Here is a 14,790-nt window from a genome sequence, read left to right as displayed (position 1 = left end):
TTCCCAAGAATGTTCAGATTTCTGAGATATTCTCAGGTAGAAACGTTGTCATTTTTAACAAATTGTACAAAAAAGAAGACAATGTTCAAATGGTACTTTTGCAAATAAACATTAGTCCCAGCATGTGAACTGGATAAAAAACCTAAAGCAAGTGTAAATTGAAGAGTAAATAACTATGTTTTAATTAATAAGGTGATAATAAATTATAATATTTATTTATGATTTGAAGTTCTCTTATAAGGAATATATTTCCTAACTACAAATGTATTCCTTATATAAATAAAACTTCCTTGAAAATTAAGAGAAAACGTTCACACTTTTTGATAAATTATTCCAACCACAGCTGAACAAAATATGAATATGACGTAACATCTTTCACAGAATTTCTCTCCTGCTGACATTTAGAAAAACTGATCCAAATCCAACAGTTTGCACACAGCATAAAAAAAATGTGAGCTACATGGCAGAGTGTTTGCCTCCAATTTCTAACGGGAAATGAAAATCGATAGAAAATCACTGAGAATCAACATCTGCACAGTGACCTGACTTTTAAGCATCCAAAACACACTGCTGAGCACAAACAGCAGTGCTGGCTACGTGGCAACAGTGTGTGTTGTGTGAGTTTGTGTGTCCACAGTTATGTTACAATTCAAGAAGATACACTGTGATATAAAGTGAGAAACGGTGCTGTGTTGATCTAGAGCACCAACTGTAGAGCTGTAACAATCCAGGTGCTAATCACAAGCTCAGAGATAAAAGAGGGAGTCAGCCGTGCGTGCGTGCGTGCGTGCGTGTGTGTGAGACTAATTAAAGTCTTGACAGCTAAGCTGCACAAGCAATGCAGTTACCGTCCTGCTGCAACAAAATAGATCAATGTGTTTGTTTCAGTGACACAACCGGCATCTGGCCTCTTACAATAAATCACCACTTGTAAAGGCTGAGGTCACTGACACTTCTCATCTATACCGTAATATAAAGAAGGTCTGTCTGATAAATGTCCCATCAGCCCTGAACCGTTTTCTCATGTGAAGCATATGCAGCAGACAAGCAGAGAAAAGGAGGAAATGAGAGAAATGAAGACAGAAAGATGGAAGGACTTGTCTTCACACGTGTGTGTGTGTGTGTGTGTGTGTGTGTGTGTGTGTGTGTGTGTGTGTGTGTGTGTGTGTGTGTGTGTGTGTGTGTGTGTGTGCACTTACTGCCAAGTCTTACGGGTGTTGCTGCAGTGATAAAGATGGATGAGTCTGTCTGCTGCTGTGATTGGGCTGTTGTGGATTCTGAGTGAGTCCACATGCACAAATGTATTTATTTATATATTTATTTAAATGGACTTGTGGCTGGTGTGTGCATTTAAGAGTGAAATAAGCAGAACAAAAGAGTGAAAAAAGGGAACATTACATCATCTCAGCATCACTGCAAGGCAAGGACCATTGTAAATATATGTCAAGGTTATTTATCATATATGTCTGTCAAACTGTTATTTTAATCATGGATTGAGAAGCATACTTACATACTGCAGATAGCATTGAAAAATGTGCTGCTCAATGAAAAATACATCAAAGCATGTATTTTAAATGTATACTGACATTCAAACAGTAAGTGGCGACAAATTGAGAAAACTTAAAAATAATGACATTCTGTCTATTTTACATAGTTCCCCTGTCTTTCTCTCACTCATATTCAAATTATACATATTACAAAAGCATAAAATATAAAGTGTCCTCTGACTTAAAACTGCACGGTTCATAATGAGGGGTTGTCACATTTAAAAAAAAATGATAACTAGTAATATCTGTATTCCATTTGGCTGCTTCAGTTTTAGGGTCCATTGCCCATGCTTCTAATGCCCCATAATCATTGATACTGACAGTCAATGTATTCCACTTTGTGAAAATGTTTGTCAGATGTGAGCAACATATGGTATCTTAAGCAGCACTGAGATCAAGTAAGACCTGGTTGGAGAGCTGCCCAGTAACACCAACTGCAACGATGTGATTTCAGACTTTTAGCAAAGATGTGTGTTCAGCTCTTGTCTCACACATACCTCTTGCTCAACCTCAAGAGTCTGCGAACCTGGCCAATACAGACCTCTACGTCTGAGTCTTTGCTCTTAGAGAGATTATAAATCCTACCAAACTTCTCACACTACAGTGATTTATTTGATTTAATGCTACTGTAATGACAGTACATGTGCTTAATGGAGCTAACTCAAAATGTGTTAACTTTGTGAACAGAAGGCAGCTAATTCAAATTAAGTTCTAGAGTTATTATGATTATCATTTATTCGCTGGGACAAATGAATTTGCTCTTGCAGTAGCATTACAAAATCCTTCAGTTCTAGATGAAACACTTTGTGCTTTTCCACAACATGTAATGGTGCCAACACATCCACTTAATCTTGAGGAGGCACTATGAGGGGCTAAGTGTTTAAATCATAATCTGCTAATGAAAAATATGTTTTAAAGGGGTGCAAATATAGCAGAAATCCAATTAAAATACTGCAATGACTGCATGTCATTCACTTGTGGTGCTTTTATACTAAACTCCATAGTATTTTATATGTGTTCCAGCCCATTGGTGTTTCTGATATTTTGTTTACAAAGGGTTAAATGCATTGCCGAGTTGTTCAATTGGATCTGGTTATATCTTTATTGCTTTTGCCGCTGATGTAGGATATCTGTGTCATTGCCTCAGTCTCTCCCTGAAATACTAACTCATCTTCTTTATCGAGCAATAACTGCTATCATTTTTTGTATAGCCGGACCAAGTGTTAGATATGGGAAAAATAGAAAGACAGAAGAGATAGATTAAAGATAAAGGAGAATGAGGGAGGAGAGACGGCAGCACGCTGTCTTTATACTCAACTGATGAAGTGCAAGTCCTTCATGTAAGAAAAACCCACACGAATTACCGAAAATGGATTTTCACCGTGCACAGGCAATCAACTGACACGGTGAAATACATCAGTAAGAATTTGGATTTGCAGAATCAGTCACAGGTGTGTCAAACCTGAACCTCGTTATGGGACTGCAGCTGGTGGAAAATAACAAATGTTTACTGGGAGTGTTGACGCATCAAAGCAGGTACTTTAACAGGAGTTTGGTACTGAGGGACGCAAAAAGTATCTTGTAGGCAGAAAAAACTCCTGAAATGCTGATTTTTGTAGTGCCAAAACATATGCTGTTCAATAAAACATGGTAAAATAACACGGAACATGCTCATTTCTTTATTTGTAATGGAGATATCAGAACCTCCAAATAGTTGATGATGGTGGAAAAGCATCTGAGGAGTGATTTCTATCTCAGGACTGACCGATGTGCAAAATATGTTGCGTGTAAAGCATATTAAAACATGGAAAATACATATAGATACTGTTTCATTATCATTTGCTAAATGGTAATAGGATTTTTGTGATTGAGTCATGAATACTTTATGAGAAATGCACCACTAAAGCCCCTTCAAGTTTTATATGGCTTTACTTCCTTAAAAAGGTAACACTAAACACTAAATTATTTAACCAACTGGATTTAGGACTACAAATATCAATTAGTGTCCAATCAGCTTATTTTTTACATGATTTACTTTTAACTTTTAACTCTCAGTCAAGGAAAACATTAAATACATGAAGTCCATTTCTGTTTGAACCTTCCGATTGTGAAAGATATAAACGCATTGGTGTTTTGTTGTCAACTTAATGCGACTTTAACAAACAAACCTGCTGAGCTCTTATCCTGATAATCGCGGAGTCTCTTCATGTAGCACTCATGGCTTTCCTGTGATAGGGAGATTTGATGAATCCATGCTAATCCCCCTTTCATCACACCTCGTCCTTCTCCCTAGCTGCCGGCTCTGAAAACCTGCCTGTTTAATGTGCAGCCCTCTCTGCTTTCATCAAGCTAACCACGGCGCCTTGATGTTGAAGTAGTGCTTGATACGGGGTGGTTGGATCATCAAACAATCTGCAAGTCCAACCAAATACAGACACAAAAGGGTCACCTGTGAAGTGGCAGTATTGTGTGGGTCAGATATTATGCACATGCACCTGACTAATTTGTTAATGTTTGCATCATAAAAGATTTGCGAAACACCACTGAACAGTTTGATCAGAGTATGTTCTACCATGAGGTATGATGGATCCTAGGCTCTTTTTCCTGCGGCTGCATGGTTCCTCTCCTTGCTTCAAAATGATCGAGCCAGGTTTAATAAGTGCAGTCAAGCAGCTGACATAAAGCTGCAGCACATTGGACTCACCATGCCTTACTCAGGGGGAAGTATTGGAAAATACAAAAAGGATGGTCACAGTTTTAATGAGACAAAGGAACTCTTATGTTGCAACACCATTCATTTTCTCCTCTTCATTTAGTCAAAAGGTCTCTCCTCCAGGTCAGACTCAGACAGTAGCAAATAATGGATGAGGGGGTGATATTCTACGATCACCTTTCTTTAATGATGACCTCTTTCTCCTTCTTGTTATTATTTCCTCTCTCTAGAGCTGTCACTAGCCCTGCTTCAGCTTTTAGCCGTCTCCCTCATTAATCATTACTCAAGCAGTGTATCAAAATGCAAGAGCAAATAGAGGCAACAGCAATCCATCAACGCACTGAAGCCGCATGCATATGTAATGAGGAGTACAGTAGAAACAACACAACAACATTTTGCTTCTCAGGTTAATTTTTCTTTCAGGTGCAGTTATGAAAACCCACTGACCTGACTTTGAAATATTCCACACTGCTTTGTTATTAAAAGTTGGATTTATGCTTTGGCAGTGTTGATTTATTATAGTTGGATTTGAAAAAACATGCTGAATAAATGAGGTGGATAATTAACAAAAGAAGCCTCATGTTTGGATTAAACAACAGGTATACAAGGTGACAAGGATAATATATTGTCATTTTACAACACAGAGTTGTACAACGAAATGCAGTTACAGTATACTAATTCAAATATTTTTATGGTGGTTCGCAGAGAAGGAGTTTACAGCTCTGGGAAAGCAGCTGTTCGGTAGTCCGTGGTACAACGTGTGTATTGTGTGCCAAATGGCAGCAGGGGGAAGAGACTGTGGCTTGGCCTTTGTCCTTTATTATCTTTTGCCTCAGGCACCTCTTCTCACCAGTGTCACTGATGATTGCTACAGTCGATGGGTAACAATGATGTTTTTGGCTATCCAGAGCCCTCCTGTCCTCGGCGGGATTGTTGATTTCCTCTCAAAATGAAATCTAGTTGTTGGTTAAAATCCAGTGAAAGTGACAGGTGTTACATTTGCAAATCAGATTCGGGGAGATTTTGAAGTGAATAAAGAGCTGGAATCAACAAAGAGCCTTCTCATGTAGGTTTTTTTTTTTTCAATCATCATCTGTGGATTTCTTGGCTCTGTATGTCTGCAGTCTGGTGAAGGTCCAGGCTGGCTGCATGGTCTTTTTAATGTGCTGCAGAACTAGTCTCTCATAGCACCAGAATGGGGGAGCATCACATGGCGGCAGCGGCGCTAATAAAAGCCACACATGTGACTCCCAAAACAGATGAATTGATACACTGCGATTTTTATACGAAGATAAATAAAATCAAAGTTGTTTTAGAGAAGCAGATACATGATTTGATAGGCCTCTTGGCTGACTGTCCCTGTTTCCTTTTTCTCTGGTTAGCTAAGTTAGCTATTTGCGAGCTGTATCTTTGTAATAATGTCTAATGTGAACAGTGCAACAGTTAACATTCCTCCTGTTTGTGCTGTGGGTGAAGTCATGCTGCTGTAGTTAAGCCTATAGGAGGGCTCTGACGCGTCCTCCGCAGCGCCCTTTAGCACCCTCCAGGGAGCTCCCTTTGAGTCTCCTCCTCACCCCAGTGAGAACAGGAACTGAAAGCTCCCCTTCACTTCATTGGGCAAAATGACAACCAATGACAACAAGGACTGTTCTATTTGATGCAGGGCAGACTCCAAATCCTTTTTTTCTAATGTTGCCAGGTTGGCCGTGCTCTCCTGTAACTTCAAAGAGAGGGGAGATGGATGGACACGGATAGTGTGGTGGAGAAGTGTGGATATCAGGAGTGACAAGGGGGGAGAAACAACACCATGTCCCTCTTATTTTCTCATAAAAAACAGCAGACATTGACTGCAGTGTGTACGTGAGGGACTGACGTCAATAATGCACACATGATATAATTTCCGTGGCCGAACCAGTTGGAAACGCACCAGTTAACATGGATTCACAGGAGATTTCCGACCTTTGTATGCCCCTCCTCTAGCAGTGATTAGTTTTTACAATCAGCGGATGCAAATTGCAGTTAACTGACAGCCCATCAATCACATCATGGCTGCAATATGTAGAACGTCTCGACACGTGCCAGTAGACATATGGTCAATTTGCTCTCAGACGCTCGGATATTTCTTTGCACCTTTGGCATAGGAACATTCGATTCTCATCTCCTCAAGTCGAGGTACGGGATGAGTCATTTGTCTCAGGAGCCATCTAACAACTTGTATCCGTCTTATGTTGTCCAACAGGAAATCAAGTGTAAAGTATATGTGAAACAATAATTGAATGTATTCCATTAACATTAAGATACATTTATAGTTTGCTCATATAGGCCTACAACATGCACTAGTTTAAAATGGTCCACATATATATAATTAGTAAGTTGCGTAGAGCATTAATGTAAAACGAATTAACTCTCTCCCAGATGTTTCCCAGCTTTGACAGAAGATGAAGCCTTTCACCAGTAACTGAGGTCTACTATTAAACATCCCACTGCCAACTATGGTATGTTATCAAGTGAAGCAGTGGGCGGGTATGTGTTTGAGCATGGCAGCAACCAGGCTGTTGTGAACTCCAGAGCATAGAAAAGATAAGTGGTGTGTAGAGGGTAAGAGTCAGAAAAATAAAAGAGTAAAAAAACGGCATAGTAGAAAACATAGTTAATTAGTAGGAAGTCCTTGTTTTATCTGCACAAATAATTGCACACAGAAGCCTTGGTTTACTGAGTTCATTGTGTTTAGCAGTCTGGAGAGGTACTGTTGAAGCAGTTTCTCTCTCACCAAATCTTTCCCTGTACTCAATACAAAAAGAGAGAGATTAATTTTTATGGCCGGCAGCTATAAAGCGTCCAAATAGGCCTACAGTAAGTTGTCATCACACGTCCTGGGGGTGTCTCTCTTTGGTGTAGCTCAAAACAGATCACACTGCAATTTCTCTTGCAGTTATGTGCCTGCATTTATTTAATGCTATCTGAGGGGTTAACTTAATTTGTGGGTGGCCGTGGAAACTCATATCTTTGATTGAAGAAGTAGTCAGCGGCGGTGGTAAAGTTCAGTCATTTAATATTCTGATCAGTCCCACAGAGGAGCCTGGCTGTTGCCATCTAATGGCAGTACGGAGCAGAAGGGAAGAAAGTGTGGTCATTATTTTTAAGGAGCTGTTCCAGTCTGACAGCTGTGAAGTAAACTGGGTAACACCCTCTGCTGGATCTCTAGAGAAATACTGTTGTAATTTCCTTTATGTTTGTTTTTAGGATAGAGTGTGCTGGGTGGCTTCTTATCTCATATGAAAAGTCAAAAAAGTATTCTCATTTTATACCTTAGCTTCATCTAAAGTAGCCACGTTTTAGTCACCTGAGAGAAATGAAAAGAGATAGTTTCCTCTACAATCACAAACAACTCATTTGATGATTCATAACCTTTCCAATAAAGACGATTGGTGGTTTTTGGCACAATTAGGCAGAATCAGAGAAGGCTGGCCATGACATCCATCATAATTAGTGACAGCGGTCTTTTAATGACAATGTTTAATATCCCCGAGAAGGAGCAGAAGATATGTAGTTGTACGCGCTGTAAAACACCAATGAGGATGGGCAATGCTCCAACTGTTATACATATAGCATACATATTTCTTTCATCATGTATTATCTGGTCATATCTAGAATCCACTTCAAGACAATGGTACTTGCGTACCATGCTGCGAATGGATCTGGCCCTTCCTACATCCAGGACATGGTTAAACTCCGCTCTGCATCATTGCACCCGCACTGCGAGGGGGACCCAAGTTCCCATCAGAAAAAACATGTCGGTTTGCTATCCTGGCTCCAAAATGGTGGAATGAGCTCCCCATTGAAATCAGGACAGCAGATAGCTTACACATCTTTTGGCGCAGACTGAAGACTCATCTCTTTTGACTCCACTTCGAGCGATAGAACTATTAACAAAGCACTTATATACTAATAAAGGGCTGGCTTATCTAAAGCCAGTTGAGTAGCACTTGAATTTTTTTGGCTCTATGAAACCTGATGTACTTATATGATTCTGTTTTCTTCAAGTTTGTATCTTCCTGGTTGAATGCACTTATTGTAAGTCGCTTTGGATAAAAGCGTCAGCTAAATGCAATGTAATGTAGCCTAATAGTCTGTGTCCTCTGTGTGTCTTGAAAGGCACTTATAAATAAAGTTTATTGAATATAATATTCATAACCTTTATTAGTGCACAATCACCTGAACTAAGAACTGTTGATTGTGTTACCTTAGAATGAGCCTTTGTGTGTACATACTGTAGATGTCCGATCCACTCTGTTGCACCACCATGTTTGTAAAGAAGCTTTAACGGCAGAACACTGTTTCTGGAGTTTTTTTTTAAGTAACCTGAAAGCCATCGTACTTTACCAACACTCTTGTGAAACTGTCTTAATCCCAGCTGTTGCCTGCCAGTTGAATGTCATTGCATTACTCAAGTTATGGTCAGGTTGGCCTCTGGTTGAGGGGAAGGTCCTGCATTGCATTACTGCAGTGTTACACTTGGTGGCTCGTAACCGCTGTCTTGTAAAGGGACGGGTGAGCAAAGTAGTATTTACTTGGCAGCAACCTGCAACCACAATGCTAGATGGCGCACAACCCCACACACCCCTCCCTTGTGGAAAGAGCCGATAAATCCATCACATAAACGATGCTTGGATAATAATATAATTACTAATAAATGTATCTATATATTTGTATCTAGACTAGAGCCACCATAATGCTAGGACGTTTCCACACGAGAAAACAACTCTTAATAATATCAATCATTATAATACAACGTGTTTGCTCCTCAAAAAATGTGTGAGAACTTACTTGCAACTTTTAAACTTGTAAAACTTCTCCTAGACACCTCTTTCATGAAACAAATCTCTGATAAGTAATTTGGCTTTGTGAGCTTTCAATGAATTCCATTATGTGTTTCAGTTTCTCAGAGTGACCACTTGGGATTATAAATGGACTCAGGTCAAATAGTTTGGATGCTGTATCATAATAGTAATAACAATAATCTAAATAATAATATCAGTTTCCGTATTATTGAATCAATTACATATCATTTCCAAGTTTACAATAAATAAATAAATTCACAAATCACATTCATTTGTAAGTATTTCTCTTGTATTTACTAATCAAGTTCAATTGTATGGTCCAATACTGATCTTGCCTACTTTAATTAGAATAAAACCAGATGTTTATGATATCTAGATCCTCACATGATATGATCTGTTGGAATATTAATTATGAGACAGTTCTTTAGAAAAGTATTGCCCTCAGTCTAATGCTGTAACATGTTCGGTGAACAGCAGATGGCACCAGCAATACAAAGACGCCTTTCAGAGGAAGAAGGAGGAGGAAGAAGAAGAAGGGGTGGTTTTTATAAAGGGTGTGTTGCTACTGAGTTGGAGACAACTTCAAGACACAGTTTCACAAGTTGTGAGCTGACAACCGGACCAAGTTAACTACATTATTCAGGTTAGTCACTTAACTTTGTTCTCAGTTTTCAGAAATGTAAAGTATTTAAAGGTTTTATGCTGTAGTTAACTAAAGTCTTCTATTTCATTAAAGTTGTTTACTCTGATCCTTGATTGTTTTTTCATTGCACCAGCTGGCTGTCAGGCGGACTCAGTTTTCCTCAAGTCCTCAGTCTGGTGAATGGAGATGGATCAGTGCAACAGCAAAAGCAAAAGCAGAGTGACTGAGTTTCAGCCGTTGTTTGGGAGTTGGGCCACCCTGCTGAGACGCTTATATGATGACCCCAAGGTAAGACAACACTAAACAACTACATCTGTCAAAAAAGAACGTTCTTTATTCTTTATGTTTGCTTTTCCGTCAGCAAATCCCAGGGGTCTGTGTTCATTTCCAGCTGAGTGAAAATGACAGCTGCATTTTGCTTTGATCTTTTTCCCAGGTAGCACAGCTGATGAAAACAAGGATCGGGCAGTACCTGAGCAGCCACCCTTTCTTTGCTCTCATGGTGATGGTGTTTGGTGCCATGTCTGCAATTCCCGTTGGAATGTTCCTCTCTTTTGCTCTTGTGACCATTATCATGTCTGCACTTGGTTTGGTTTTCTTTGAAGGTATGTCTGATCATGTCAATAACTGTCTTATGCAAGCTAAACTGTTCTAATCTGACATTACTTTTTATTAACCAAACTCAACTTATTTCTCTCTCTGTCAGCGTTCCTGTTGTTTGTAGGAGGGACGACTCTGCTGTGTGTGCTCTCTGGCATCGCCCTCTTCTCTGTCATAGTTTCATTCATCTTGAATGCGCTTTATTTCACCATCTCCAACATCCTCAGCCGCTATAACCCAAATCTGACAAAGGTAATGTACTGATGTGTGGAGTGGGTTTTGAACAAAAGAAGAACAAACACAACATTTTATTACATCACCATTTCATCCATAATTAGCCTTTTTCTTGGTAAGTTCGGCCTTAAAGATCAAATACAGCAGCCTTCACAACCTGTTGAGCATTTCATTCAAAGCTTTATGCAGCGCTTCTGTTAAATGTGGTGATACAATACAATCATTTCAGTTTCGTAATCCTATCTTCTAAAATTCCCATTTAAGTGTCCTGACATTTATATTATTATCTGTGAAATTGTTCCCACGGTGTATTTATTCTCTCTTGTCCTTTATTCCTATCAGCAACATGATGTCCAGGAGAAGGAGAGTGAGGGGAAAACTTCAAAAACGAAGGACATGTAAAAGCCTGATTATTCTTCTCTCTCAATTGTCAACTGTATGTGGAAAGGTTTAAAATGGCTTTGTGAACTGGCACCATAAATGAGCACTACTGAAGCTTGGTGGTTTGGATTGAGACCCTTGAATGTACTGTATGTAACAGATTGTGTAAGCACAAAGACTCCCTGATGGTCACTGTAAGTCTAAAGCCTAAAGATTATTAGTACATTGTACTATGTGTCATTATCTCTATGTTTACATGTTATATAAGTATAACATATCACAGCCAAACTATGTAATAACTAATATTGCTTTATTAGTCCTACTGTAATACACACAGAATATTTATTCAGTTTTAGAAATGCTTGTGTATGTAATGTATGTCTGCAGCTATCTGATGCACATGCCTGTTACTTGTTTGCTGTTACCTTTAAAAGAGCTCGATTTGTGATGAAGCTTTGAATAAATGCACATCATGATAAACAAGTGTGTTCTTCTTCTGACAATTCTTGGCTTTAAAATATGATTCAAGATTCAAAGGTTTATTTTCATAACAACTACGGTGTTGTTATGTAATGTATGAAAAACTTTTTTTGCCGGTTCCTCAACAGTGAAATTACATGGAGACATAAATAATTAACTTAACGGATTTAAAACAATGTATTATTGGCGATTGATGATCTGCTGAAAATCAAGTCTGGTGTACGGCACACACATTTTTTTCCTGGATTTATTTATGGATGTAGTTTTTTCTTAATGAGAGAATATCCTGATGTATTACAAGGAACTTGAGATGAGTAATAATGGTGGAATAATATATATATGAATCATTGGAACGAACTGTGCCTACTAGACATTATGAAACGTCATATTTTAGTATTTCTCCCCATTACACCTGCCACATTTTCAAAGATATAATATGATGGCTATGATGCACTACTACTGGCCCAAAACTCAATAGTGTAAGTGTGCTTATAATCTTTGCTTGAATGATTTTAAGAAGTCAAACAGCGACACTGGAAGGTGATTCTCAGAAGATCTTTAATGGAGGTGATATCATGCACAAAAAAAATTAAATAAAAGAAGACAAAGTTGGTAATTATAGAAATGCACCCATTGAACACAGCGATCCCCCTACTTAACAGACCAACATTTGTTCACTCTCCAGACGTACCGTTAACAATTGAAATGTCACCACCAGTCAAAGGGCTGAACGATTCTCAGTCAATTATCATTATTCAGCTATATTCCTTATTGCTTTACTCTTGACTTCAATGATTACGACCTTGAGGAAAATGACAAGTCACTGTTGGAAGGTGTTCAAGAGTGTTTCTGGGTGCAATGCTGGCAGAAACTAAATGTGTGCTCTATCCACATCCACAATGTGATGTAGCATTGTTTAGATTTGGTGAAATGTATATTAAAGCTGAGGAATAATTGATGCATTTTTTGTCTATTAAACAGCAAGCTGAAGAAAGAAGATCAATAAACACACAAAAGATTTAATTCCAAAATAGCCATCATTCAAAAAATACTGACATGTTTGTCCCAAAGATTGCTGGCACTAAGTTTTATATTTCATTGGTTACCTAAACTTAAGTTGAAACTATAAATCGTGTAATGTTAACCGGTTACAAAATGTATCAGATTTAAAGACAATTGTTAAAACAGAGTTTTATGCAATTTTAGAAATCAATGTTTTTACAAAATGCAAGTTTGTGTTTGTGGCGAAACTGTTGCTGTTGGCTTCTTAAATATTTCCATGAGAAGATACACGTATTATAGTATATGCAGACAAGTAAAAAAAGAAAAAGATGTGAGAAAGTGGACATAATCCTCATCAGGCACTCCGATACATTACCTCTTCATCTCACTCTTTAATAAGACTGTACATTTGTGCATTTCATTACCAATTCAAACAAGGTACTTTTCAGAGTCTACCCTATTTGTGACAATATAAAAAAACAAAAAAAAACAAGCGTATACACCTCACATGTAAAAAAAAAAGAAAAAGCCTTTTCTCCTAATTGAACAGCAATGAAAATAAGTATAAGGCAAGATGCTGAACACAGAAATCCAAACGTTGACTGGGTAAGATTTTTGTTCAGCTCCGCTGTTTGTTGGCATTTACCCTATCAGCAATCATCAAGAAGACTAGTGTTTTCCCCCCAAATAGTTGGCTCTTTGTCTCAGGCATTTTTCGCTGTAGGTCATGAGATGACATGATGTCATCTCCACACCCCCCTGAGTCAGCTGGGAGTCTCCATCTCCTTCCTTACGTTTTATGCCGGCAGGCTCAGCTTCTTGCCTTTCAGTACTGGGGGACGAGAGAGAAAGAAACAGTCAGAAACCATCAGTGCCAGTGGTTGTTCATGCTGCCATAGCTAATCAAGTTTACATTTTTAAGAAGCTTTCAAATGGGAGTTCATCGATTTGTGTTCAGAAGTGACCACAAGTGGTTGGCCCTTTTGAAGCAGCTATTTCCACGAGGCTGACCACAAAATGATTGAACTAGAAACAAAAAAGAACCTTGTGAACTCATCCCTGTAACCGTGTCCAACCCATCTGAAGAACTGGGAAAATTAGGCAATTCAGACTATGACATATTTTAAATAAAATAATGGCTTGTGTGAGACCAAATATTCACACAGATAATAAAACACAGACAGCTGTCCTCCCTAATTTACCGCTGTGTTTATAACACAACTCGTTTATACATAACATTTCCGGGCCATCTGAATGTACTAACTAAATACTTTTTTGGGGATCAGGCGGAAGATTTCCGTAGAAACTAGTGGAATACTTAAAGTTTCCCCTGAGCCCAGCTAAGGAGGCCCGCCCCCCACTTTGATAAAACCCAAATGTAGAGGATATACTTCCTGTGGTAACTAAAAAAGTTTAACTTGACAAAGTCAATGATGGGGCACTTCTAGACTGCCAGCAAGTCCATCCTAACCCTCTCCATCTCATTCTGGTATGCTGCTGCCACAGTGAAGGGCAGACTGCAGCACATCACCGCTCTGTGAGACAGTGATTGGTTCAATCTGCTGTCCCTCAGCAACCTGAGACAGGCGGGAAGGATTGTGTCGGAGCTCTCCAAGCCCAGACAAAAACCTTGAACCTTGTACATTATCTCTTCACTTTGAATATTTGAACATCATGAAAAAGGTTCTATACAGCCCCCCTTTCTAAAAATGTTTTACTGCAATTTATCATTTATCTGGTTTACTTTGCCTGTGTTTTTAATTCCTCTATAGAAGTTATTTTATGTAGAGTATGCACCATCACAAAGGCAAATTCTTTGTAAGTGAAAAAGTACTTAAGTAAATAAACCTTATTGATATTCTGGTGTTGGCTCTCAGAAAACTACTGTTTTGAAGCTACTGTAAGGAAAGAAATGGCTAAAGTCACTGAAACACTGTCCAAGTTTTCTGAATTGTATTGTTCCAAAACAAACTAGTGTGAATAGCTGCAGCTTTGGAAGTACTTCGATAAGATTGTGAACAAAATTTGTCTCCAAGGCAACTGTAAGAAATACTTGATAAAATCGTGAGAATAATTCATTCTGAAGGCAAACCGATGCTAATGTGAGGTCTCAGCATTCGGAGTAAGCCAAATCAAGAGCAGGTTTACAAATCAAGCGTCTCTTTAGCACAAAATCCTCTTTATGTATTAGTCGGAATGTGTTTCCTTACTAAGCTACTGAGAGTGGACAGCAATACAAAGAGGGAATTTTGTGGTAAAAGGACCGTTTCATTTAGAAAATGCAGACCGCTGGAGCCTCAGATTAGCTTCCAATGCATTTTATTATGAGGTTTTTCAGGGAACGAGGAC

General features: G+C 38.7%; 2 protein-coding genes across 2 annotated transcripts in view; one reads left to right on the top strand and one right to left on the bottom strand.

Annotated features, from left to right (window-relative positions):
• The first annotated feature begins 9,626 nt into the window (after positions 1 to 9,626).
• On the top strand, positions 9,627 to 11,442 carry LOC104947702 (promethin). Its single transcript, XM_010773771.1, has 5 exons — positions 9,627 to 9,744; positions 9,878 to 10,032; positions 10,181 to 10,349; positions 10,451 to 10,596; positions 10,921 to 11,442. Exons 2-5 carry the CDS (start codon positions 9,925 to 9,927, stop codon positions 10,978 to 10,980), a joined length of 483 nt encoding a protein of 160 aa, XP_010772073.1. The 5' UTR covers positions 9,627 to 9,744; positions 9,878 to 9,924; the 3' UTR covers positions 10,981 to 11,442.
• A 538-nt stretch (positions 11,443 to 11,980) lies between these two features.
• kdelr2a (KDEL endoplasmic reticulum protein retention receptor 2a) overlaps positions 11,981 to 14,790 on the bottom strand; it is a 263,345-nt gene continuing 260,535 nt past the window's right edge. Inside the window, exon 5 of the mRNA XM_010773770.1 lies at positions 11,981 to 13,273. Within this exon, the coding sequence (XP_010772072.1) occupies positions 13,239 to 13,273 (35 nt within the window). The 3' untranslated portion in view covers positions 11,981 to 13,238. The remainder of the gene's footprint in view (positions 13,274 to 14,790) is intronic.

The sequence above is a fragment of the Notothenia coriiceps genome, unplaced genomic scaffold, assembly GCF_000735185.1.
Source record: "Notothenia coriiceps isolate Sejong01 unplaced genomic scaffold, NC01 NC01_scaffold00012941, whole genome shotgun sequence".
Taxonomy (NCBI): domain Eukaryota; kingdom Metazoa; phylum Chordata; class Actinopteri; order Perciformes; family Nototheniidae; genus Notothenia; species Notothenia coriiceps.
Note: the sequence above shows the minus strand (reverse complement) of the source record. Positions and strands in the feature narration are given on the sequence as shown.

Excerpts from the sequence above, each read along its gene's own strand:
- LOC104947702 (XM_010773771.1), top strand. The coding sequence starts at position 9,925 with ATGGAGATGGATCAGTGCAACAGCAAAAGCAAAAGCAGAGTGACTGAG. Across the intron at positions 10,033-10,180 it reads GCTTATATGATGACCCCAAG|GTAGCACAGCTGATGAAAAC; the intron begins GTAAGACAACAC and ends TCTTTTTCCCAG. Across the intron at positions 10,597-10,920 it reads ATAACCCAAATCTGACAAAG|CAACATGATGTCCAGGAGAA; the intron begins GTAATGTACTGA and ends TATTCCTATCAG.